The sequence below is a fragment of the Balaenoptera ricei genome, chromosome 15 (assembly GCF_028023285.1).
Source record: "Balaenoptera ricei isolate mBalRic1 chromosome 15, mBalRic1.hap2, whole genome shotgun sequence".
NCBI lineage: Eukaryota > Metazoa > Chordata > Mammalia > Artiodactyla > Balaenopteridae > Balaenoptera > Balaenoptera ricei.
In genome coordinates, this window is record NC_082653.1 from 63,005,129 (window position 1) to 63,030,934 (window position 25,806).

The window sequence follows — 25,806 nt, forward strand, 5'->3', positions numbered from 1 at the left end:
TAAAGAAACAAGACTTCTAGGAGGAACTTGCTTTTCTCTCCCTGTGCCTCTGAGATGTAAATGGTCTATTAGGGCTCTCAGGAAATCATCTTAGTCTTATCTAGACCACCTCCAATTCCTGAGACTGAGGGGGAATTTAACCTATTCCAACTGTTATTTATAAACTATTGAGTTTTATATTATAATACCTGATTCATAACTAAGTTTTAAAATGAAGCTATGAGATCTTCGGTTTTGTCTATCTATCTATGTGTGCATTATAAATATGTCTTTATGTTTGGATGGTCTTACCAAAATTAATTTCTAAATGAGCTCTATTTAACTGACTTAAAGGAAATTAAGCACTTAAATAAATTCTCAGAAATATAAAACAAACGAACCGGAATGAACTTCAGGTTCACGTGACCTGGGAAATATTCAGTATTAAATTAATATCTGGTATTAAAGTTAGTTAAAGCTTATTGAGTTAATTAATATAGACATGTCTTTAGAGTCATCAGCATTAAGTATAATACTTTTCTTGTACCTAGGTTTACTAGAAGTCAAATAAAATCTTATTATTCTGTTGCAAAATTGGTTGACAATAAAAATTAACGTGGCAAAATGAAAAGACTACCTACAGACTGGGAGAAAATATTTGCAAATGATGCAACTGACAAGGGCTTAATATCCAAACCATATAAACAGCTCATATAACTCAACAACAACAAAAAAATAAACAACTCAATTAAAAAATAGGCAGAATACCTAAATAGACATTTCTCCATAGAAGACATACAGATGGCCAACAGGCACATGAAAAGATGTACAACATTGCTAATTATTAGAGAAATGCAAATCAAAACTTCCATGAGGTATCACCTCACAACAGTCAGAATGGCCATCATCAAAAAGTCTACAGATAATAAATGCTGGAGAGGGTGTGGAGAAAAGGGAACCCTCCTACACCAAAGGTGACAATGTAAATTGGTACAGCCACTATGGAAAACAGTATGGAGGTTCCTTAAAAGGTATAAATAGAGCTACCATATGACCCAGCAATCCCACTCCTGGGTATATATCTGGAGAAAACTAATTCAAAAAGATATATGCACCTCAATTTTCATGGCAGCACAGCTTACAATAGCCAAGACATGGGAGCAACCTAAATGTCCATCAATTGATGAATGGATAAAGAAGATGTGGTATATATATACACAATAGAATATTACTCAGCCATAAAACAGAATGAAATAATGCCATTTGCAGCAACATGGATGGACCTAGAGATTATCATACTGAGTGAAGTAACTCAGACAGAGAAAGGTAAATATCATATGATATCACTTATATGTGGAACCTAAAAAAATGATACAAATGAACTTATTTACAAAACAGAAACAGACTCACAGACATAGAAAACAAACTTAAGGTAACCAAAGGGAAAAGGGGTGGGAAGGGATAAATTAGGAGCTTGGGATTAGCAGATACAAACTACTATATATAAAATAGAGAAACAAGGTCCTACTCTATAGCACAGGGAACTATATTCAATATTTTGTAGTAAGCTATAATGGAAAAGAATCTGAAAAGTCATATATATATATATATATATATATATATATATATATATATATATATATATATATATCTGAATCACTTTTCTGTATACCAGAAACTAACACAACATTGTAAATCAACTATACTTCAATTTTCTAAAAAAAGAGAAGAAAAATCAACTCAGTATATGATATTGTCATAAGTGATGAAATAGAGGTAAATGAGATAAGAGTTTTTAGATGAACTCTTTAGGAATAATTACATTTTAGGTGTGTCTATTTAAAAATATTTTCTTTCTTTTTTTGGTTCTTTTTTAAAACAAAGTCTAGGTTTTATTCACCACCAGCTCCTCCTTCTTCTCCCTGCCTGCTGCTGTGCCCCCTTCCACATTCCCAATCAGGGGACAGCTTCTCTGGCCTCCTCAGCTATAAGCTCTTGGGAGTAGAGGTCAGTGAAGAGAGCTGGCAGCCAGTAGTGGGCCTCCCCTGGGGCCTGCAGGTCCAGCCAAGCCAGCCCTTCCTTCAGCAGGTGTTCCAGCCCTTGCTGCGCTTGCTCCATCTCCCATTTAAGACTGGCTTTGATGTCACGACAATCACGTAGCCATTTTTCTCTTCCAGCTGCAGCACCACAATGTGATCCATATTGAGCTGAGCTGGAACAGACTGAATGAGGTAAGTGTCGCCCACAGGAATGTTGCCGAGGCCAGTGCCAAGTGCCTTTAGTTTCTTCATGGCCCTTATCAGGTTGTCTTGGCTGACATCCTGGGCGAATTTGCCCCTTCCTTTTAACACCTGTTGATGTAGTTCCTCCAGAGTTATCAGACCTCCATTCCGGTGCTTCAGGGCCAGGCACACGTCGATAATCTGGACACCCAGCTTGTAATAGAAGTCTCCCATGCCTAGCATCCCATGCCTAGTTTTGACTGAGGATTCATGTAAAATTTTACATAATTTGGAAATAAAATTAAATCAAAAGAACACTATCCCTAAAAATAAAAAACAAGCTGAAACAAAAAATTACCTATATAGGTAGTTGGTAAATAACCACAAGGAGAGGAATTATTTCAAGAGACTTTAAAACATGATATTTTGGCTGTACATCCTAAAGGCAAACACCTACACCAAGCAACCCTAAACTGTGTTCAGAGGGCTTTTGTTAATGGTAATGGTATATAAATATTAAAATAACGTGACTACAGCAAACTGGGAATAGTGGAAATTTCCTCATCTTGATAAAGAACATCTACAAAAAGTCTACAACTAACACCATACTTAACGGTGAGAAACTAGAAGCTTTCCTGCTAAGATCAGGAACAAGGCAAAGATGTCACCTCTCACTACTCCTTTTTTAAATATCATACTGGAAGTCCTAGCTAATTGCTTTGACTAAATGTTTGCATTCCCCTCCTCCACCGCTGCCACCTCCTTCTTCTGCCGCTTCTGGTGCTGCCTCTGTGCTCGTTTGGTGTGGACCTGGTACCTCTTTTGTGAAGCGGCAGCTGAGGAGGCTCCGGCGCTCGCCATGGTCGATGAAAAGCCCAAGGAAGGAGTCAAGACTGAGAACAACGATCATATTAATTTGAAGGTGGCGGGGCAGGATGGTTCTGTGGTGCAGTTTAAGATTAAGAGGCATACACCACTTGGTAAACTAATGAAAGCCTATTGTGAACGACAGGGTTTGTCAATGAGGCAGATCAAATTCCGATTTGACGGGCAGCCAATCAATGAAACAGACACGCCTGCAGAGTTGGAAATGGAGGATGAAGATACAACTGATGTGTTCCAGCAGCAGACAGGAGGTGTCTACTAAAAAGGGAACCTGCTACTTTACTTCAGAATTCTGTTCCTCCAGACCAAGAAGACATTCTCAATTAGAAAACCTCAATTTGGTTCCACCACATCCTGACTACTATAGTTTCTCTATTCTTTCATTTTCCCCTTCCCCATTCCTTTACTGTAAATAAAGTAACTGGTGTATGTGCACAAGCATATTGCTTTTTTTTTTTTTAACTAAATGGCCAATGGTATGTTTTGATCGACATCAAATGGAGATGGAATGGGGAAAAATACTGGTTCTGTGAAGATACCCCTTTTCTCCATTAGTGGCATGCTCATCAGCTCTTATCTTTATATTCCAGTAAGTTATTTTGCTCTCACTGTTTAACAAAAAAAGAACAACATAAAAATTCTTGCATACCTTGTTTGATTGGAGAATTTTAATGTTTTTCATTTATCACCGTAAAACCAAGGATAATTTTATAACTTTTTTGTACATAGCTGTTACATGTAGGGCAATCTGTCTTTAAGTAGGGATAAATTATTCTAAAAGAAATTAATCCTAGATAGTTTTCCCTTCAAGTCAAGCATCTTGTTGTTTAAATAAACTTCTTGTTTAAAATGAAAAATAAATAAATAAATGTTTGCATTCCTTCCCAACCCCCCAAATTCATATGTTGAAATCTAACCTGCAATGTGATGGTATTTGGAGGTGGGGCCTTTGGGGATGACTGGGTCATGAAGGTGGAGCCCTCATGAATGGGGTTAGTGCCCTTATAAAAGAGACCCTAGAGAACTCCTTCATCCACTTCCTCCATCTGAGGACATAGTGAGAAGACAGCTGTCTATGAAGCAGGAAGTGAGCCTCACCAGATACCAAACCTGCTGTCACCTTGGTCTTGGACTTCCCAGCCTCCAGGACTGTTAGAAATATATTTCTGTTGTATATAATCCACTCAGTCTATGGTAATTTGTTATAGCAAGATAAACAGACTAAGACACTAATACAATAAGACAAGAAAAGGAAATAAAAGGTATACAGATTGGGAAGGAAGAAATAAAACTGTCTTTGTTCACAGATGACATGACTGTGTAGAAAATCCTGAAACTATAAGCAATTATAGCAAGGTTGCAGGATACAAGGTTAATATACAAAAGTTAAACATTTTCCTGTATACCAGTGATGAACGAGTAGAATTTGAAATGAAAAACAATACCATTTACATTAGCAGTCCCAAAATAAAATACTTAGTATAAATCTTACAGAATATGTACAGGATCTATATGAGGAAAACTAAAAAATTGATGAACAAAATCCAAGAAGAACTAAATAAATGGAGAGATAGTCCATGTTCATGGATAGGAAGACTCAATATTGCCACAATGTCAGTTCTTCCCAATTTTATCTATAGATTCAATGAAGTCCCAGTCAAAATCCCAGCAAGTTAATATTTTGTGGATATTGACAAAGTGGTTCTAAAGTTTATGTGGAGAGGCAAAAGACCCAGAATGGCCAACACAGTATTGAAGGAGAAGAACAAAGTCAGAGAAGTGACCCTACCCAATGTCAAGACTTACTATAAGGGACTTCCCTGGTAGTGCAGTGGTTAAGAATCCGCCTGCCAAAGCAGGGGACACAGGTTTGATCGCTGGTCTGGGAAGATCCCACATGCCATGGAGCAACAAAGCCCGTGTGCCACAACTACTGAGCCTATGTTCTAGAGCCTGCGTGCCACAACTACTGAGCTGGTGTGCCACAACTACTGAAGCCCACATGCCTAGAGCCTGTGCTCCACAAAAAGAGAAGCCACCGCAATTAGAAGCCCACACACCACAATGAAGAGTAGCCCCCACTCACCGCAACTAGAGAAAGCCCGCACACAGCAATAAAGACCCAATGCAGCCAAAAATAAATAAATAAATAAATTTTTAAAATGAGAGAGAAAAGAAAAAAAAGAAAGAAAAATTGGACAACATTAAAAAAAAAAAGACTTACTATAAACCTACAGTAGTCAAAATACTGTGGCATTGGCAAAAGAATAGACAAATAGATCAATGCAACAAAATAGAGACCCCAGAAATGGACCCAATTATACAAAACTATAGTTAACTGATCTTTGACAAAAGAGCAAAGTCAATACAATGGAACAAAGGCAGTCTTTTCAACAAGTGATGCTGGAACAACTGGACATCCATATGCAAAAAAAAAAAATAATCTAGACACAGACTTTACACCTTCACAGAAATTAACTGAAATGAATCAGAGACCTAATTGCAAAATTTAACACTATAAAATCCTAGAATATAACATAGAAAATCTAGATGACCTTGAGTATGGTGATGAATTTTTAGATACGGCATGATCCATGAATTAAATAAATGATAAACTGGACTTCATTAAAATTTAAAACTTCTGCTATGTGAAAGACACTGTCAAGAAAATGAAGAAATAAGCTGCAGAGTGGGAGAAAATATTTGCAAAGGCACATCTAATAAAGGACTGCTATCCAAAATTTATGAAGAACTCATAAGTCAAAAATAAGAAAACAAACAGCCCAATTAAAAAACAGCCCAAAAAGCTTAACAAACACCTCACCAAAGAAGATATACAGATGGCAAAGAAGCATGTGAAAAGATGCGCCACATTATATGTCATCAGGGAAATGCAAATTAATACAACAATGCAGTACTATTACACACCTATTAGAATGGCCAAAATCCAGAACACTGACAACACCAAATGCTGCCAAGGATGTGCAGCAACAGGAATTCTCATACATTGCTAGCAGGAATGCAAAATGGTACAGCCTCTTTGGAAGACAGTTCAGCAATTTCTTACCAAACTAAACATACTCTTACCATAAGATCCAGCAATTATGCCCCTTGGTATTTACTCAAAGGAGATGAAAGTTTCTGTGCACACAAAAACTTGCACATGATGTTTTTAGCAGCTTTAACCATAACTGCCAAAACTTGGAGGCAACTAAGATGTCTTCCAGTAGGTAAACTGATAAACTGTGGTACATCCAAACAATGGAATATTACTTAGTGCTAAAATGAAACGAGCTATCAAGCCATGGAAAGACATGGAAGAACCATAGTGCATACTACTAAGTGAAAGAAGCCAATCTGAAAAGGCTACATACCATATGATTCCAACTATATGATATTCTGAAAAAGGCAAAGCTATGGAAACAACAAAATGATCCATGGTTGCAGGGGCTGGGGGGAGATGAATAGGCAGAGCATGGAGGACTTTTAGGGCAGTGAAAATACTCTATACAATAAGTTAAAACAGAGCCAATTAGATCTTTAAATTTACTCGGTTGAATTTTGTTTTTTACAGGTATTATAATGATGGATATATGTTGTCATACTTTTGTCCAAACCCATAGAATGTACAACACCAACAGTGAACCCTAACGTAAACTATGGACTTTGAATGATTATGACGTATCAATGTAAGTCCATCTTTGGTTAAAAAAAAAAAGGACCATTCGGGAATTCCCTGGCGGTCCAATTGTCAGGACTCGGGCGTTTTCACTGCGGGGGCCCGGGTTTGATCCCTGGGGATCGGGTTGGGGAACTAAGATCCCACATGCCGTGTGATGCAGCCAAAAGAAAAAAAAAAGTATCATCACATCAGTAGGTGATGTTAATAATGGGGAGGCTATCCATGTGCAAGGGCAGGAGGTATATGGGAAATCTCTGTACCTTCCTCTCGATTTTGTTATAAACCTAAAACTGCTTTTTAAAAATGAAGTCTTTTTTAAAAATTCTACTTCAGTTTAAAACTCCACTCTCATAAAGGATGTAAGGTTTTCCCTCTCACCCATTTTGCAGGTCAGAGCTGAAATGGAGGGGGCAGGACATCATCTAGGGTTTTCATAGAGAGGTGCATGAACCATAGGGAATAAACAAGAAAATCCACTGGGGTGTGGGAGAAAAGATTAAAGCTTCTACTTACGTTTATTTATTTATTTATTTATTTATTTATATAAATTTATTTATTTATTTTTGGCTGTGTTGGGTTTTCGTTTCTGTGCGAGGGCTTTCTCTAGTTGTGGCGAGCGGGGGCCACTCTTCATCGCGGTGCGTGGGCTTCTTATTGTCGTGGCTTCTCTTGTTGCAGAGCACAGGCTCTAGACACGCAGGCTCAGTAGTTGTGCCTCACGGGCTCCAAGGTATGTGGGATCTTCCCAGACCAGGGCTCGAACCCGTGTCCCCTGCATTGGCAGGCAGATTCTTAACCACTGTGCCACCAGGGAACCCCATAAACGAGAAAAGATAGGTAGCACATACTACAAAGGGGGTGTCTACCAGAGACAGCCTAGAGTTTCCATTTCTGCACCTTTCCACTGAACCACAGGGGCTGAAGACCTGTAACTTGGGGGTCAGAAATCAAATCTCAAAAGTTCTAGGCTTGATACTGAAAAGATTAGCCCTCTGAGTTGTTTCCATTCTCGTACTTGCATGTACTTCGGCTTTAGAATAAGTCCACCTGCAAGTTGTCAGATGAGGCCTCCAACTCCTTCCCTGGCACCCGTGCCTCAGTGAAGAATCTGACTTGTTCAGAAAAATGGTAGATAAGGACAGATTTCACCTCTCCACTCAGCTGGCTGCAAATTCTGGCTCTATGGGAGACAGGCCTGAAACAAGTTAATAGACATTAGCTGTTATGCCAGGCACTCTCCTAGGCCTGCTAATTTAATGCTCTCAAATGCCAAATGAGGTGGGTATTGTTACTAGTGAAGAAACTGAGGTTACACAGGTAACTTGCCCAAGGGGATGGAGCTCCTCTGTTCTGTCAAATCCTCATGGCCTGGTGTGTAAATACGGCCCCAAGGAGCCTTTTCCTTGCACTGAATTTACTAAATAACCATGCTATCTCGGCTGCCTACCTGATTGTTTAACAACAAATACCTGCTAACACTGAAACCTTATGACATGTTTGTATTTAGAGAAAGTTCAAACCAACAGGGTCCTACTGTATAGCACAGGGAACTATACTCGATATCTTCTAATAACCTATAATGGAAAAGAATCTGAAAATGAATATATATATGTATATGTATACACATATATGTATATATAATAAAGAAAATATATATATATAAGTGAATCACTTTGCTGTACAAGTAAAACTAAAACAACATTGTAAATCAACTATACTTCAATAAAAATTAAAAATAAAAAAATGTTTTAAATCAAAAAATAAAGTTCAGAGTGGCAAATCCTATAGACATTTCACCCACACGAAGTAATTACAGATCACTATCCAGATACAAAACGATTGCGGCTCAAACTGTTGGTTTTTAAGTTCATATGGACTTTACTTTCTGTTGATCATATGTTTGTTTTTATAAAGTAGAAAAGTTCACTAGGATTTACTCAATAACAGATTACTTCCTGAAGTTGTCTAAAGCCATACAGAATTCAAGCTGGGCATTCTCTTGAGCACCTTTCATGGGAGATATTCAAGATGATCCTAGAACATTATCTTCTTTATCGATATCCAGAAAACTAGATAGAGTAGAACTCTAGTCTGATCAGTCATGCTCCTTATGGGTACAAATAAACTTCATATTGAAAACAATGTCCTTCTGAAATGAGTTCTTCAGTCAACCTTTCAATGGTAATTCTTGCAATTCTTTGTAATTCTTTTTCTCTTCTTTCTGCCACCAGAAAAAATCCGCCGTGGCTGGGATCCCACGTGCTCCTATTTTAAACACCTTGTCACAGGAGATGCAGCATGAAAGGCATTTCTTGATTTTGTACCGCCAATTCATCATTCGCTTTATGTTAGGATATTTGCTGTTATCGATTGGAATGGCTCTGTCAGCTAAAGACTGGATAAGTTTTATCCTTGGACTGCTCCTTCTCTGGGTTCTGATACTCAACATATGAATATTGTAGCACAACAATGAAGAAGGTGAGTCAAAGGCAAGCAAAGCATTATGGTGTTTACCTGCAGAAGGAACCTCCACATTCATCTGGGATGCAAGAGCCAGAATGAGCCTATTATCCATTTTTGTGTGCAGAGCCAGGCCTCAAATGTATCTCCATTTTATTTATTCTTCTTAAACCTGAAAAAAATTTTAGTTTTTAAGCTATAGCAACAAAGACCTTGCTTCTATTCAGTTCATTTCCATTTTCAGAAAAGCTTTTCTTAGACTGTGTTTGGGGCAGAGGGAAAAATTCTTCTTAATAATTCCAAGTTCTCTCCACATGTTAGTGATACAATAAATAACCAACAGAAGAGGTGGGTTTAGGGAGAAATTCTTCAGAGCCAGTTTACTAAACCTTTCCTAAATTCAACAATCAGTGTTCTCTAGAATAAACAGGGCAAAATTCCTATTCCCATTTAACATCAACCAAGTCATCAGTTAAAAGTTAAAGATGACCCAGTTTTTTGTTGTTGTTGTTGTTGTTTTTTAATTTATTTATTTTTATTTTTGGCTGTGTTAGGTCTTTGTTTCTGTGTGAGGGCTTTCTCTAGTTGCGGCAAGTGGGGGCCACTCTTCATCGCGGTGCGCGGGCCTCTCACTATCACGGCCTCTCTTGTTGCGGAGCACAGGCTGCAGACGCGCAGGCTCAGTAGTTGTGGCTCATGGGCCCAGTTGCTCCGCGGCATGTGGGATCTCCCCAGACCAGGGCTCGAACCCATGTCCCCTGCATTGGCAGGTGGATTCTCAACCACTGCACCACCAAGGAAGCCCCAAGATGACCCAGTTTTAATAGCTTTTGCTACTTACAGAGCACAAATTAGGTGGGACCAAGAAAACATCAACAAAATCAGTACCATAATCCCTGTTCATTAAACAGAAACGAGGCGGGTAGGATGAGGATGTCTTTTGTCCATTCTCTGGATTCTGATATTGCCTGATAACAGAAATGTGGGCTGAAGCCTAAGCTCTTTGCCTCTTTCTCCCACAGGGTATTTTTCCTTCTCTCACAGCCACCCCCTATGAAAAGGAAAGCAACCGAGCCAGGACTTTCAGGGCCGGATAGACATGTCTCAATTCCTCTACATCAGTGGTAATCCACTGGGACAGTTTTGCTTCCTAGGAAACACTTGGCTATGTGTAGAGTCATTTTCGGTTGTCACAACCTGGGGGTGGAGAGGAAGGTCCTACTGGCATCTACCCACAAGTAGAGCCCAGAGGTGCTTGCAAAATGTCCTACCGTATAAAAGACAGCCCTCCCACAACAAAGAATTATGCAGGATAGTCTGTATTAGTCTGCTTGGACTGCCATAACAAAACACCATAGACTGAGTGGCTTAAACAACAAAAACTTTCTCAGTTTTGGAGGCTAGAAATCTCATACTGAGATGCTGGCAGACTCGGTTTCTGGTGAGGATTCTCTTCGTGGCTTGTAGGTGGCCACCTTCTTGTTGTGTCCTCAAATGGACGCCTCTCTGTGCATGTGGAGGGAGAAATCTTTGGTGTCCCTTCCCCTTCTTATAAGGACATCAGCCCTTTTGGCTTAAGGCTTCACCCTTATTACCTTACTTAATGTTATTACCTCCTTATGGGCCTTCTCTCCAAAGAAAGTCACACTAGGGCTTGAACATATGAATGTTGGCAGGACATAATTCAGTCCATAACAAGGAGCAAATGTCAACAGTGCCAAGAAGAAAGCTAGGATAGCCAAAAGGGAGAAACAGCCCAAATGTTCATCAGTGGATGAATGAATAAACAAAACGTGTATCTATACAATGGAATATTTTTAACCTTAAAAAGGAATGAAGGGACTTCCCTGGTGGCGCAGTGGTTAAGAGTCCGCCTGCCAGTGCAGGGGACACGGGTTCGAGCCCTGGTCCAGGAAGATCCCAGATGCTGCAGAGCAACTAAACCCATGCGCCACAACTACTGAAGCCCACACACCCTAGAGCCCACCTGCCACAACTACTGAGCCCATGCACCGCAACTACTGAAGCCCACGTGCTCTAGGGCCCTCATGCTGCAACTACTGAAGCTTGCGCACCTAGAGCCCATACTCCGCAACAAGAGAAGCCACGGACCGCAATGTGAAGCCCGCGCACCTCAATGAAGAGTAGCTCCTGCTCGCCACAACTAGAGAAAGCCCGCATGCAGCAACAAAGACCCAACACAGCCAAAAAATTTTTTTAAATAAATAAATAAGATAAAAATAAAATTTTAAAAAAGAAAGAAATTCTGACACATGCTAGAAAATCGATGGACCTTGAACAACATGGATGCTAACTGAAAAAAAAAAACAGACACAAAAGGACAAATATTGTATGATTCCTCTTAAATGAAAGGTACCTAGAATAGTCAAAGTCATAGAGACAGAAAGTAGAATAGTGATTACCAGGTGCTGATGGGGAGGGGATGATGAAGAGTTACCATTGAATAGGTATAGACTTTCAGCTTGGGAAGATAAAGTTCTGGAGATGGATAGTGGTGATGGCTGCACAGTAGTGTGAACATACTTAATGCCACTGAATTGTAGACTTAAAGGTAGTTAAAATGGGGTAGGTGATGTTGGCATCAGAGTGGCATAGACATTCCTCATTTTTGTCCCTTACCCTAACCAACAACAAAAATCTGGCATCCATCTATGGACAAAGGTGCCACTGAGGGAGCTGTGGGATCCAGCACCATAGGCCAAGGGACGCAGGAGGAGTCTTGCCAACCTGTGCTCAAGTAATAGGCAGACAGATCTTGGTCCCAGCTATAGACCCTGCAGTGGCCCATGAACTGGCTCCAGATTCTCTCTGCTGTGGTCTGGGAGTCCCTAGAATCAACCATGGGTGAGAGAGCCTTTGTTGAAGTCCAGCTTTCCAGAGGAAAAGTTCTAGGACATGAAAGGAGAAAAAAAATACAAGTCTGGACACAATGGAGAGGGTAAGAGGAACCGCTTGACTTTATCCACATCATTCCTCCCCCAAGGCAGCCCAACTTGGTGCCAAGAGAGATCTCCTCGGCCCACGATTAATCTCCTGCAGGGGAAAGGGAGAGCATATGAGTGAGTGCCCAGCCTTCCCAGTTGTGCAGGATGCAGCCCAAGGGGCTCATTCCTCTCTTGCCCTATCCACAGTACTGAATCCTGAACCACATGACTGGAGGGCGGGAAGAGGCCGGGAGAGTGGAGATAGGATTCTGAGGGCTTTAAAGGGATGCAAATCCTACTAGCTGCATCGGGACTCCATCGGGAAGCCCGCCCATACGTCGCTGGGAATGTCTCACTTGCGAATTGGCCCACCGTCACCCTCAGTGCCCCAGGTGCCTCACCCACACCACACCACCCCTCTGGGGCCACGTCCCTGTGTGTGCTCCTGACAGCAGCAGCGAGAACAAACTTTGGTGCATAGCTAGTGGACACACACAGAAAGCCAACCTGAATCTGTGGGCTGGGGACAGACCACAAGCTTGGTGGTGCTAAAGCTTTAGCACCACCTTTGGGAAAACAACTTTGCAGCATCCAGAGAAGGCATAGAAGCTTAAGAATTCTGCCACAAGAGGGAGCAAGAAGCATGGAGCATGTGTACCCATATAAGGTCTGAGAAAGCCTCAGAATCTCTAGCCTGGCCAATAGAAGGTATCTGTCTTCAGAAGGCAGTTAGTAAAGACTGGAGAAGATGACTGCTACTTCAAATGTGAAGATAGCAAAGCAAAACTCCAAGGAACATAAAAGATCAAGGTAACATCACACCACCACAGGATCAAAATAATCTTCCAGTATCAAGACCCAAAGACAGAGAAATCTTCAATTCACCCAATAAAGAATTCACATAGCTGTTTTAAGGAAACTCAATGAGCTTCAAGGAAACACAGAAGGTCAATTCAATGAAATCTGGAAAACAATATACAAATAAAATGAGAGGTTTAACAAAGAGATAGAAATCATAAAAAAGAACCAAACAAGTTCTGGAGCTGAAGCATACAATGAATGAAATGAAAAATGCAGTAGAGGGACTTCCTTGGTGGCGCAGTTGTTAAGAATCTGCCTGCGGGGGGTCAGGGGGGAATGAATTGGGAGATTGGGCTTGACATATATACACTAATATGTATAAAATAGATAACTAATAAGAACTGCTGTATAGCACAGGGAACTCCACTTCGCTGTACAATAGAAACTAACACAACATTGTGAAACAACTATACCTCAATTAAAAAAAAAAGAATCCACCTGCCAATGCAGGGGACACGGGTTCAATCCCTGGTCCAGGAAGACCCCACATGCCTTGGAGCAACTAAGCCCATGCACCACAACTACTGAGCCTGTGTGCCACAGCTACTGAGCCTGCACTCTAGAGCCCACGAGCCACAACTACTGAGCCCATGTGCCACAACTACTGAAGTCTGCGTGCCTAGAGCCCATGCTCCACAACAAGAGAAGCCACCACAATGAGAAGCCTGAGCACCACATCAAAGAGTAGCTCCCTTTCGCTGCAACTAGAGAAAGCCCACGTGCAGCAACAAAGACCCAACACAGCCAAAAATAAAAAATAAATAAATTTATTCAAAAAAACGCAATAGAGAGCAACAGCAGATGGATCACACAGAAGAATCTGTGAGATAGAAGAGAGGAATTTAGAGATTATCCAGTTCGAGGAGATCAAAGAGAAAAGAATGAAGAAAGCCTATGTGGTCTATGGGTTACATCAAAAAAAGAGAGAGAGAAACATTTTTCAAATTATTGGAGTTCCAGAAGGAAAAGTGAGGGAGAAGGAGGCAGAAAGCTTATCTGAAGAACTAATGTCTGCGAACTACAATAATTTGTTAATGAATACACAAAATAAAAAGACATAAATTGTGACATCAAAAAGATAAAAGTGGAAAGTAGAGAGGTAGAGTTTTTGTCTGTGATTGAAGTTAAACTGTTATCAGTGTAAAAGAGATGGTTATACCTATAGGATGTTATATGTAAGCCTCATGGTAAACACAATGCAAAAACCTACAGTAGATTCACAAAAGATAAAGAGAAGGGAATCAAAGCATACCACTATAGAAAATAATCAATTCAAAAAGGAATGCAGCAAGAAAGGGAGAAAGGAAAAAGGGAACTACCAAATGTTCAGAAAACAATTAACAAAATGGCAATAGTAAGTCCAGAGCTATCATTAATTATGTTAAATATAAATGGACTAAATTCTCCAATCAAAAGATACAGAGTGGATGAATGGATTGAAAAACAACACAACTACATGCTACCTACAAGAGGTTCACTTCAGCTTTGAGGACACACAAAGGATCAAAGTGAAGGGATGGAAAAAGACATTCCATGCAAGTAGAAACTAAAAGAAAGCAGGGATAGCTACACTTAAATCACACAAAATAGACTTTAAGCCAAAAATGGTAACAAGAGACAAAGAAGTTCACTATATAATGATAAATGGGTACATAAGAGTAAAAAGTTAAATTTCTCCCTGACAATCCCATTTCCTGTAGTGGATACCTCTAACAACCATTTGCACATTATTTAAGACATTTTTTTCTTCACAAGATTTCTTTTTACTCATAATGTAAAAGTTTCCTGATTAATCACTTAATACTTTACCCCAAAGTCCAACTTCTAATCCTAATGGAAATGCACCCAGCCTCTGGTACTAGCTACAGATTTGAGGACTTGATAGGATGAACTCAGGAGTGAGGGACCTCAAATCTGATAGCCACCAAGGCCTTGATAACGCTTTCAGAGGCCTGGTTATTAGCCCACAAGACACATTCCTTCTTCCCAAGTGCTCTCCAGGGTTCTATATGCCCAATAAACAAGTAAAATAATAAATACGTATTTGACTCCACTATCTGCACCATCCCATGTCCAATCAACTACCAAGTCCTATTATTTCTTCCTTCATTCAAAAATATTTCATTAAGAGATTATATGCCAAGTTCTATGCTAGGCTGTGGGGATACCAAGATGAATAAGACTTAGTTCCTGCCCTCATGAAGCATGTAGTTTGGAATGCAGGGAAAGACAAGTAATCAAATAAGTAAAATAGATTCAACTTTTAAATCTCGATGGTCGTTCATTCCACTCTTCTAAACTATCAGTTGACCTCTGAGGAATGTTTAAAGCAAGAGGTTTCTATTTTGGTTGCACGTTAGATTCACCTAGGAAGATTTTTTAAAATATGCTGATGCTGGGGCCCTACCCGAGAGCAATTAAATAGAATCTCTGGGGCTGGGGCCCAGGCATCAGCATTTGTTAAAAATTCTCCAAGTGATTCTAATGTGTAGGCAGAGTTAAGACATCCAGCTTACATTTGCAGCAACATGGACGGACCAAGAGATTATCGTACTAAATGAAGTAGGTCAGAAAGAGAAAGGCAAATACCATATGATATCACTTACACATGGAATCTAAAATATGACACAAATGAACTTATCTATGAAACAGAAATAGTCTCACAGACATAGAGAACAATTGTGGTTGTCAAGGGAGAGGGGGAGTGGAGGAAGGATGGATTGGGAGTTGGGATTAGCAGATGCAAACTATTATATATAGAATGGATAAACAACAAGATCCTACTGTATAGCACAGGGAACTATATCCAATATCCTGTGATAAACCATAACGGAAAAGAATGTAAAAAAGAATATATATATTCTTATGGAAAAACCTGAACGAACTTTTTGGCCAACCCTATATATATATCTGAATCACTTTGCTGTACAGCAGAAATTAACACAACATTGTAAATCAACTATACTGCAATAAAAAAATTGCGGCTTAAAGTATGTCACATCATTTGTCATGGTATATTAACAGTATGTAAAACCAAAGACAGACCAACAGCTCCCAGCTAAAAGGCGTTATCAGTGTAAAAGAAATCTATTATTTCTGAAATTTAAACCCAGTTAGTATCATGCTGGCTACTGGACAGTTAACAAGTAGTTGCTCATGTTTCCTCTGGTTAATGAATTCCTTCTTAGCCAATAAATGAATAATTAAGTTCATTAAGTTATTGACTTAAGAAAAAATACTAATCTGAGGTGTGAAAGCATCTTTCTCTGAGAAACTATATTCTTATAATGACCCAATCAAGACCCGACTTCATATCAAAGAGCAGCCACACTTGCTGGTTGTGCTGAAAGGCTTTGATCTGTGTTCCTGTATAAGAACTACTTTTTACTATCAGGTAAGTAAAGCAAACATTTCTTTCATAAAAAGAGTAACTTTTTAAAAATTATTTACTCAGAAATATCTTGTGGTTTGGGAATTCCCTGGTGGTCCAGTGGTTAGGACTCGGCGCTTTCACTGTTGAGGCCGGTTTGATACCTGGTGGGGGAACTAAGATCCCATAAGATCCCACAAGCCCTGAGGTGCAGCCAAAAAAAAAAAAAAAAAAAAGTTAAAGACAATTACTGGCTCATGAAAAATTGTAAAAAAAAGACAATCTCCATTGAAAACGAGATATACTAAGAAGTATATTTTAATAGTATTATTGATGTTTGCTTCCATTAAGACCAGGAATGTAAAATTGTAATAAATTCTGGTTTTGGTATAAATACTTAAAATACTGTTGTGAAGTTGTTTTTTTTTTTAATAGAATAGTAATAACTGAGCACGACTTTTTAATATTAATATTTACTTATTTGGTTGCACTGGGTCTTAGCTGTGGCATGCAGGCTCCTCAATTGTGGTATGCAGACCCTTAGTTGCGGCATGCACGTGGGATCTAGTTCCCTGACCAGGGAGTGAAACTGTGTCCCTTGCAGTGGGAGCCCAGAGTCTTAACCACTGCACCACCAGAGAAGTCCCAATATTGTGAGTTTTGTGGGGTTTTTTAAAGTAATTTTTATTTAATTAATTAATTAATTTATGTCTGTGTTGGGTCTTCCTTGTTGCCTGCGGGCTTTCTCTCTAGTTGCGGCGAGCAGGGACTACTCTTCCTTGCGGTGCGCAGGCTTCTCATTGGGGTGGCGTCTCTTGCTGCAGAGCACAGGCTCTAGAGCGCAGGCTCAGTAGTTGTGGCGCAGGGGTTTAGTTGCTCCGCAACATGTGAGATCCTCCTGGACCAGGGCTCGAACCCGTGTCCCCTGCATTGGAAGGTGGATTCTTAACCACTGCGTCACCAGGGAAGTCCCCCAATGTTGTGAGTTTTAATACACCAATTTTTCAATGTTTTTTCAACTACCTTAACATTGTAACGAAAATAGAATTCCCTGGCGGTCCAGTGGTTAAGATTCCGTGCTTCCACTGCAGGGGGCACGGATTCGATCCCACATGCCACAGGGAGCATCAAAAAAACTTTGTAAGGAAAACTAAAAGGAAAGAAACTGAAGACACGGGTAGGGGCAGGGGAATTCACCTCTAGGCCAGCTATTAACTAGTAGAAGTGTGTAATAGTTCAGTCACTAGGAGGCAAACAGATAAGATCGGAATTAAGATATCTATCAACAGACCCTAATCTAGCCAATTCTTCACCAAAACAAAGGAAAGCCTTTAACTCTGGAAGTGGCAATACCTGAGACCAAGCTGTACTCCTAGCTGAGAAGGGGAAATTCCTAGAAGAGGATCCTTGCCTTTTGCTCTCCTTCAGGATGTCACCCTCGTTCTGGAAGGCGGGGGCGAGGGGAAAGGAATGTAGATACGTCCCCCCCCCCCCTACGGCGGGGACAAAAGACGACGGTCAGGAGAGGTAAACTCTCTACTCTCCGAGGATCCCAGAAGGAACGAACACGCGAGGGTAGCACAGGGAGGGAGCACTGCGCATGCGGAGAAAGCGGCCCCGCGGGCCACGGGGCGTACCACGCATGCGCCAGGATCTGGGGACGCGCCCCTTTTTTTTTTCCCTCCGGACAGGTGAGCGGCGGCCTCTCTTTCCCGCCCTCTCGCCCCGCCTCCTGCTTGGCTCGCCCCCAAGACGTTGCTATGGGGACCCAGCGGCCACAGCTGGCCTGTGGCGGTGCCGCCTGCCTGGTCGCTTTTGCGGACCTGGTGGCGGCGACAGTGGGAGCTCATGGAGCTTTCGATTAACGACGTCGACAAGACCAAGAAGCGGTCGGGTCTGGGCCGTTGTAAGCGTTTCTTTTGGTTGGGCGTCGCCTTCGACACGGTGGGCGCGACCGTGATGTTCACCGGGGTCTTCGCCGATCTGCTCTTCTACGACCTGTTGCTTTACCTGGGTTCCATCATCATCTTCCTCAGCCTCCTCTGGTGGGTTTTCTGGTACAGCGGTAACATCGAACTGTCTTCTGAAGAGCCCTTGAACAGGCCCTACCACCTGCCTTCCGCCACCACGCTGGAAGTCCTGAGCCAGACCATCAGCAACCGTTTCTCTTTCAACATGGGCAGCGTTTCCAACACCTTTATGCGGATGCGGCCGCGGCGGCGGCACCGCAAGAGGTTCCTGCAAGGGAGTGCTCTGGATATGACCGTCACGGGCCAGGTCGAAAACCAGCTAGACCAGGACAAAGACGGGATGGAAGGTGCCAAGGAGAGCGGCGACGCTCAGGACTTCGGCAGCGAGGATCTCCCCAAACCTGAAGCTGTCAAAAGTTTAAAGAGAGTTTGCTCCTTGGGCCCCAATGCAGGTCCCCTAGGCACTGAGGCTAGTCTCCCAAGGTTTGTTAAAGGACCATGGACCCATCTGGTGCAGCCATTCACTCCATCTCCTCTGGACCAGCCTCTCACTCCAGCCATCCTGGCTTTTAAGAGCCTGCCCATAGTCCCCGTGGCCTCTGCTAGCCAGCCTCTACCTATTCTGAACTCTAAGAGCCAGCCTGTAGTTTCCTTGGCCTCTACGAGCCAGCCCCCTGCAGTTACTCTTGCCTCTGTGAGCCAGCCTGCTGCCCCCTTGGCCTCTACTAGCCAGCCTCTACCTATTCTGACTTCTAAGAGCCAGCCTGTAGCTTCCTTGGCTTCTACTACTCAGCCTCCGGTCCTGTTGGCCTCTAAGAGCCTGCCTGCTGTCCCTTTGTGCTCTACAAGTCAGCCTCTGACCATCCTTACCTCTCAGAGCCAACCCCTGGTACCTGTGGCCTCTCAGAGCCACCCCCGGGTACCTGTGGCCTCTCAGAGCCACCTCCTGGTGCCTGTGGCTTCACAGAGCCAGCTCCAGACTCTTGCTCAGGCCTGTCAAACTCAGCCACCACCTCTTCTGGCTTCCCAATCCCAGGGTCTGGCCACCCAGGTCTCTCTGCTCCAGCTTCTGCCCACCCAGTCTTTTCACACCCAACCTGTGGACCCTCAGATGGCCCAGGCTATCCAGGACTTTCAGACCATGTATCACACCCAACAGACCTCCCAGAGCGGCTCTTTAGTCCAGAGGATTGGACCAAGCCAGTCTCCATCTGCCCAGGAGTTTCACAAAGAGCCAGTTGCTTTCGAGACCCCGCCACCAGCGGGCCAGGAGCTAAGTCAGAACGCCCCTGACACTGCGTCCCTGCTCCCTGAGTCCCCAGCTCCAGCTGCTCAAGCCCAGCAGTCAGTGTCCCCCGGCAGGGCGCCCACCCCCGTCCCGGAGAGGAGGAGTTGCTCTCTCTAGCACAGAACCAGACCCCAGCCCTCCGAGTGGGCCTAAGGCCTCCACCAAGTAAGTGACTTTGGAGGAATACCTGCAGTATTCCTTAACTGTTTCCGGGTCCATGTTCTGGTGGTTTCCTCAACCCCCTCTCTTCAAAAACGTTAAGTTACTGGAGGTGAAGTGGCCTCTTCCTTCAGGGATTAGATCATTTGAACTTTGGTAGATTTTTGAAACTTAGTGCTCTGAGTGGATGAGTTGCTGTTAAGGTTTTATGGCTCTTCCAGCCTGATATTTTATTTCGACTTCGTGGGGAGACGGTGTTAATTACCTTCCTTCAGGGCCTCTAAGGTGGGGGGACTCTGCAGTGTTTCTGAAACAAGATGATTTTAGGTGGTACAGGGACACAGCACAAATAGCAGTGAGCCTTCCAGTGGGAAAGTTATTCCCTTTTCAATCTTTCTGATTATATCAAGGAGAATGTCCTTAGTTTGGGGTTAGTGATCTCTAACACCTCTGTAACGCTTTGGTAGGCAACACCTGCACCCCGCTAGGATTTAATACCATTTGTGTTAACAAAGTTATTTCAGTGGGTAACTTCTATTCATGCCCAGTAATACTGGTTTCTCTATTTATTAATACAATTGTGATGGTTCCTTTTTGAAATCCACTTATTTAAGTAAAAAATACTTTACATAAGTCAACGTAAAGGTAAAAATTAATTGTAGAGTGAAACTTGGAAAGATTCTGAGATTTGGAAAACATTTGGTTATTTGTACTAAATCGTATGCGCTTTCTATTAAACCCCAAGACCCTTTATTCTGACCTATTGGATGAATTTTGTGGTTAAGGTTATTGAGGAGGAAGTTCACTTAACTCCCAAAGCCTTGTCAATTGGAATGGTAGAAAAGATCATGTGAAGGTCAAAATTGGTGACCCTGCTTCTCAGGGGGTTAAGTGCTGAGTGTCAATATCCTGGTCTTTCTCTCTAATCCTGTTGATAAGTTACTTGGGGGGCAGGGAGGAAGAGTATGGGGGGCAGAGCAATACTTTGAAATTATGTTAATGCTCCTTGTTTAAATGCTACCAACATATTCCAGAAGGTGTTCATCCTTATTTCATATTGGTTGGTTTCATTTCCAGCGTGAGATACAACTGAATATTAGGTGTAAGTCAAACTCTTAATTTCCTTATGATTTTCTCCAATTCGCCTTTAAGAGAATGTGTAACACTCTCTAGGTATATAAACACATATATATTCTATAGATAATCATAGGGGCAAAGCATTTTAGCTCTTTTGATTTTGTACAACTTGGACACGTGGATTCTAAAATGAAATACATTCAGTGATTTATGTTTATCTCTATAAAAAAATTTTTAAGAGCAAAACACTGACAAACCATAATAATTCCAGAAGTTAAGGGTTTAGTATTATTGAAAAAGATCATTTTTTCCCATTAATTCTTTCAAGTAATTCATGTGATCGAAATAATTCTCCATGTAATTCTTGAAGGAGCACTTACTAAGTGCCAGGAATAATGGTAAACGCATATAAACATGAAAGGATGCAGACCTTGCTGTCAGAAAGCTTAGAGACCCTGTTCTCTAAAGAGGAGAAAATTTTAGACAAGGAAGGAGAAGGGGTAGGCTGGTGTCTACCTGATAATTTTTAGTGGAATAATTATTTTTGACAGGAAGAGCCATGCAGTGCCTTTCAAATAATTAATTCACTGACCCGGCATTTACTGAATTTCTAGCAAGTGCCAGGCATTCCATTAGGCATTGGGGATTCAGAGAGAAGGTGCCCCTGCTCTCCAAGTGCTCACTGTTGATCAGGGCAGACAGATCTAGGAATGACTAACACAGTGTGCTGTAACACGAGTCTGCTCACAGTGTTCCAGAATACAGGGTGAGGAATTTTTGAATTGGATCCTAAAGTGTCTGTTGATTGAGGAAGATGAGAAGAACATTCCATGCATGGGGGAAAATCATCAACAGAAAGACTCAGAGATTTAACAGTCAGTCCATGGCTTGCTGGCGACACATTTGGGAAAGGATAATCCGATGCTGGAGTCAAGAGTGCTTGGGGTTGGGTGTGAGGAAGTGGGAAACCTTTGAAGGCTTTTTAAGAAGGGTACTTGTGTTCATAATTCTACCTGTGGGCTCTGTTCTGAAGTAATGGCAGGAGGCCAATAATTAGAGAATAATTGCTAAATTCTCTCCCAGTTAGTTCTAAGGGGAAAACAGTCCTCTTAGATGTTAGTAACAGTTTCTAATTAAAGTGTAGGGGACTTCCCTGGTGACGCAGTGGTTAAGAATCCGCCTGCCAATGCAGGGGACACGGGTTCGAGCCCTGGTCCGGGAAGATCCCACATGCCACGGAGCAACTAAGCCCGCGTGCCACAACTACTGAAGCCTGCATGCCACAACTACTGAAGCCCGCGCGCCTAGAGCCTGTGCTCCACAAGAGAAGCCACCGCAGTGAGAAGCCCGCACACTGCAACAAAGAGTAAACCCCGCTCGCAAGTAGAGAAAGCCCGCCTTAAGCAACGAAGACCCAGCACAGCCATAAATTAATTAATTAATTAATTAAAAAATAAAGTGTAGGCTCCATGGGTATTCATCCTGGAAAACACTGTCAGGTGTTTATTTACTTGTACATAACATTTTTTTGCTACAAAGATTGTTGCCAGGCCCTTTCCCGGTTCTTGGATGGCACTACCATAGAAATGATATTGTTTCCACAAGATCCTTAGGCAAGCAGAGCTTTTTATTCAAAGAGGTAGCGTGTACACAAGGGAGAGGGCAGAAAACTACAACAACAACAAGAAAACAAAGCAAAACAAAACTTCCAGCTTCTAGAGTAGAAGGGGCGAGTTGCTTTTATAACAAAAGGGAGGGTTTGTCTCATGGATCACTGATAGTTTCCAGAAATCGTCAAACGTCTTTGATCATCAGCAGGTGGCTCCACGATGGCTATCAGGAATAGGGAGTTGCTTCTGTGAGGGGGAAGAAATGCATGAGAATTTTCTGCAAAAATGCATGGGAACAGATAAGGTTAATCTCTGGGACTCAGACCCCCGGGGCCTTTGTTCTTTAGCCTACAAGGCCTGTTTTGCCCAAGGCCGTTACCCTGCTCCTTTTCTGAAATGGCTGTGCTCTTGTCTTCCTGTCTCAAGATGACGTCAGGTAGAATGACACCATTTCGATGCATTTCTCTGTACTGATGGTAGGATAAGTACCTATCTAAAATAGAGGTTGACAAATTTTTTTCTATAAAGGCCCAGATGGTAAATATTTTAGGCTCTGTGGGCCAAAAGGCAAAATCCAGACTATTACGTGGCTGCTTATATAACAAGAGAGTAACTACTCCCACCCCACCCCACGCCCTTTTGCTGGGGGGTGGGCTGTACAGCGGCTTTGACTCCAGTTGCGTGGCTGGAGTCATCCACCTGACCAAGAGCAACTGGCCCGAGGCAGAGGGAGACCAGCCTGGCTGGCCAGGTTCCCAGCCAGCACAGTGTATTTCACTCTGCCCCAGTGACATCCAGGTCCGAGGCCGTCATTCTCTCCTCTCAGAGAACCTGGCCGTCTCATCTTTGTCTGCTGGCCTGAGGAGAGCTGATTTGCCCTGTCCCTGACTCCCGGGTTGAGATTCCACTGTTGGGTGCCTGCCATCTGCCGTAATGTTCAGGCCCTGAGGAGACGGCTGGCCAGGCAGGCAGGCACAGGGAGCTCTGGGGAGAGCAGGAGTGGAAACCGACCCCCGGGGTTTGGTCTTGGAGGCTCCCAGCCATAGACCACAGCGATGTAAAAGCGCAGAGTGGGGAGAGGTGCTGCTGGCATCTAGTGGGTGGAGGCCAGAGGGGCTGCCAAACACCCGCTAGTGCTCAGGCCAGCCCCTCACAGCACAGAATTATCTCGCCCCAAACATCGTCAGTGTGAGGCTGAGAAACCCTGATCTAGACTAATAAAAATTTGTGCTATAGTTCACTAGGCACTTAAAAAAAAAAACACCTTATTTTGATCCTCAGATGACGCATTACCTCTTAAATAGTAATGGTATCTTCTCCACTAGACCATGAGGATCTCATTCACCTTTGTTTTGTTCAGCTTTGTGTTCCCATTTTGTATAATTCTGAATCAACACACACATATGGGACATTTATTAATAATAATAGCTAACATTTATTGGGTGTTCATAATACATTACCCACTGTGCTAAGTAACTTACAGGCTTTATCTCATTCGTCACAACCATCAGAGATAAGGCACCATTATTATCTCCACTTCATGGAAGGGAGATTTGATATTGGAAGGTTATGTAATTCTTTCAATGTCACATAAATGGAGGAGCTGGAATTGATGTGTAATTGATGTATAATTTGTTATAAGGTGTCTATTATAAGCTTTCCTTCCAAGCGATAGTTATTAAAGAGCCTTTTTCTTAAGCCTATTAGTCATAACTTGGGCTGTAATACCCCAGATCAGTCTAGGGTTATTTCTCTATTGAAAGCTTTATTTCCAGAGAGAGAATGCAAATCAACAACTCTTTCAGTTTTTGGTTCCTCTCTATGTTTGTAAGTCTCATCTCAAATAAAATTGCTTTTTTCTTTCCAGAACTCACCAATGTTCCTACAGATTTAAGTGCAAGTTTATAAAAGCACAAATACTTACCTTAATCTCGATTTGGAAACCTCCATATGGAGCCCTGGCCTGTCTCAGCCCAGCAGACTTGACCAGCTGCCTCCGCCAAGTCTGTGCTGCAGAGTGGGGAGAATTTTCCAGCCCCAGACAGTAAAGATGTTTATTGCCAGAATTTGAAGCCATAATCGACTATGCTGTTCCAAATGAACTTCATTTTAAAAGAAGTTGGTTTTTAAAATAGACTCCTCTTGTGAAAGCATTCCAGCATTCTAAGCGGAAAATCATGTCTCACATACTCTGGGTGAATGTGTCAGTACAAATCCCACAGAAATGGACATTGAAAATTGCAACTCCTTGTATTTAAGGATGCTTTGTGACCTCATTAAGCTATCAGAAAGGTTAATACAATCAGGGTATTATAACATGTTACAGTTTATTTGTATGTTCATTTGATTTAAGCAATATGAGTTTCCCTTCTTCCCAAGGATTTAAAACCTGCTGATTTGATTGCATATTTTAATGATAATCAAATAAAATTCATTTGGGACTGCTCTCCTCTTATGTTCTTTCTTTGTATCAGTGGACTGTTTATGCAAGAATGGTCTAATATAGGGATAGTTTGCTTTTAAAATTTCCAATTATAGGCAAAAGTACATTTTTAGGTAGTACGGTACTTTGGATCAAAACTTCCAAAAATTTAGTTGCTTTTATATTTCTTCCCCTTTTCTGCCCTATGCTTCAGTATTTCTATGTTTATAATTTTAAAAAATTAACTCAAGTTGGAAGACTTTATGCATTGCAGATACTCGGAAAAAAGAATAAGGGAAGGACATTATGCAAAGTGAAATAAGCCAGTTTCAACAAGATATATACTGTATGAGTCCACCTATATGAGATTTCTCATATCAGAGAACCAAATTCAAAGAGACAGAAAGTAGAATGGTGGTTGCCAGAGGATGGGGAGAGTGGGGAACCGGGAGTTGTTTAATGGGTACAGAGTTTCAGATGAAAAGAGTTCTGGAGATTGGCTGTACAACAATGTCAATGTACTTAACACTACTGAACTGTACACTTAAAAATGGTTAAGATGGTAAATTTTATGTGTATTTTACCACAATTTTTAAAAAAGAATAATTGGATTAAACCAGCAATTTATAAACCATATGACATTTATCAGTTTATTTTTAAGTAATAATATATGCAACAGTTGAGCTTCTGTATATAAAATGAAACAGGTAAGCACAGTTGTTTTAATAACACAAGAACTATAGTTAGGAACTCAGAGAAAAATCAACTTTAACATAGTACAGAACAAGGGACCAGGGAAGTGCAAAGGACATTGTTGGGGGGTGTGCCCACACACACGTTTCAGGAACCTACAGAAAAGCCTTTTATCTTGCAGTG

The 25,806-nt window shown here is 41.7% G+C and overlaps 2 protein-coding genes and 1 pseudogene across 2 annotated transcripts; 2 read left to right on the top strand and 1 right to left on the bottom strand.

Annotated features, from left to right (window-relative positions):
* Positions 1 to 1,935: 1,935 nt before the first annotated feature.
* LOC132349538 (vacuolar-sorting protein SNF8-like) lies at positions 1,936 to 2,444 on the bottom strand (annotated as a pseudogene).
* A 554-nt stretch (positions 2,445 to 2,998) lies between these two features.
* On the top strand, positions 2,999 to 3,448 carry LOC132348866 (small ubiquitin-related modifier 2-like). The gene has a single exon (XM_059896796.1). The coding sequence runs from the start codon at positions 3,061 to 3,063 to the stop codon at positions 3,346 to 3,348; it is 288 nt and encodes a 95-aa protein (XP_059752779.1). The 5' UTR covers positions 2,999 to 3,060; the 3' UTR covers positions 3,349 to 3,448.
* Positions 3,449 to 18,188: 14,740 nt separating this feature from the next.
* LOC132349090 (histone-lysine N-methyltransferase 2D-like) lies at positions 18,189 to 24,894 on the top strand. Its single transcript, XM_059897221.1, has 2 exons — positions 18,189 to 19,827; positions 24,376 to 24,894. Exon 1 carries the CDS (start codon positions 18,253 to 18,255, stop codon positions 19,777 to 19,779), a length of 1,527 nt encoding a protein of 508 aa, XP_059753204.1. The 5' UTR covers positions 18,189 to 18,252; the 3' UTR covers positions 19,780 to 19,827; positions 24,376 to 24,894.
* Positions 24,895 to 25,806: the final 912 nt, after the last annotated feature.

Excerpts from the sequence above, each read along its gene's own strand:
- LOC132348866 (XM_059896796.1), top strand. The coding sequence starts at position 3,061 with ATGGTCGATGAAAAGCCCAAGGAAGGAGTCAAGACTGAGAACAACGAT.
- LOC132349090 (XM_059897221.1), top strand. The coding sequence starts at position 18,253 with ATGGAGCTTTCGATTAACGACGTCGACAAGACCAAGAAGCGGTCGGGT.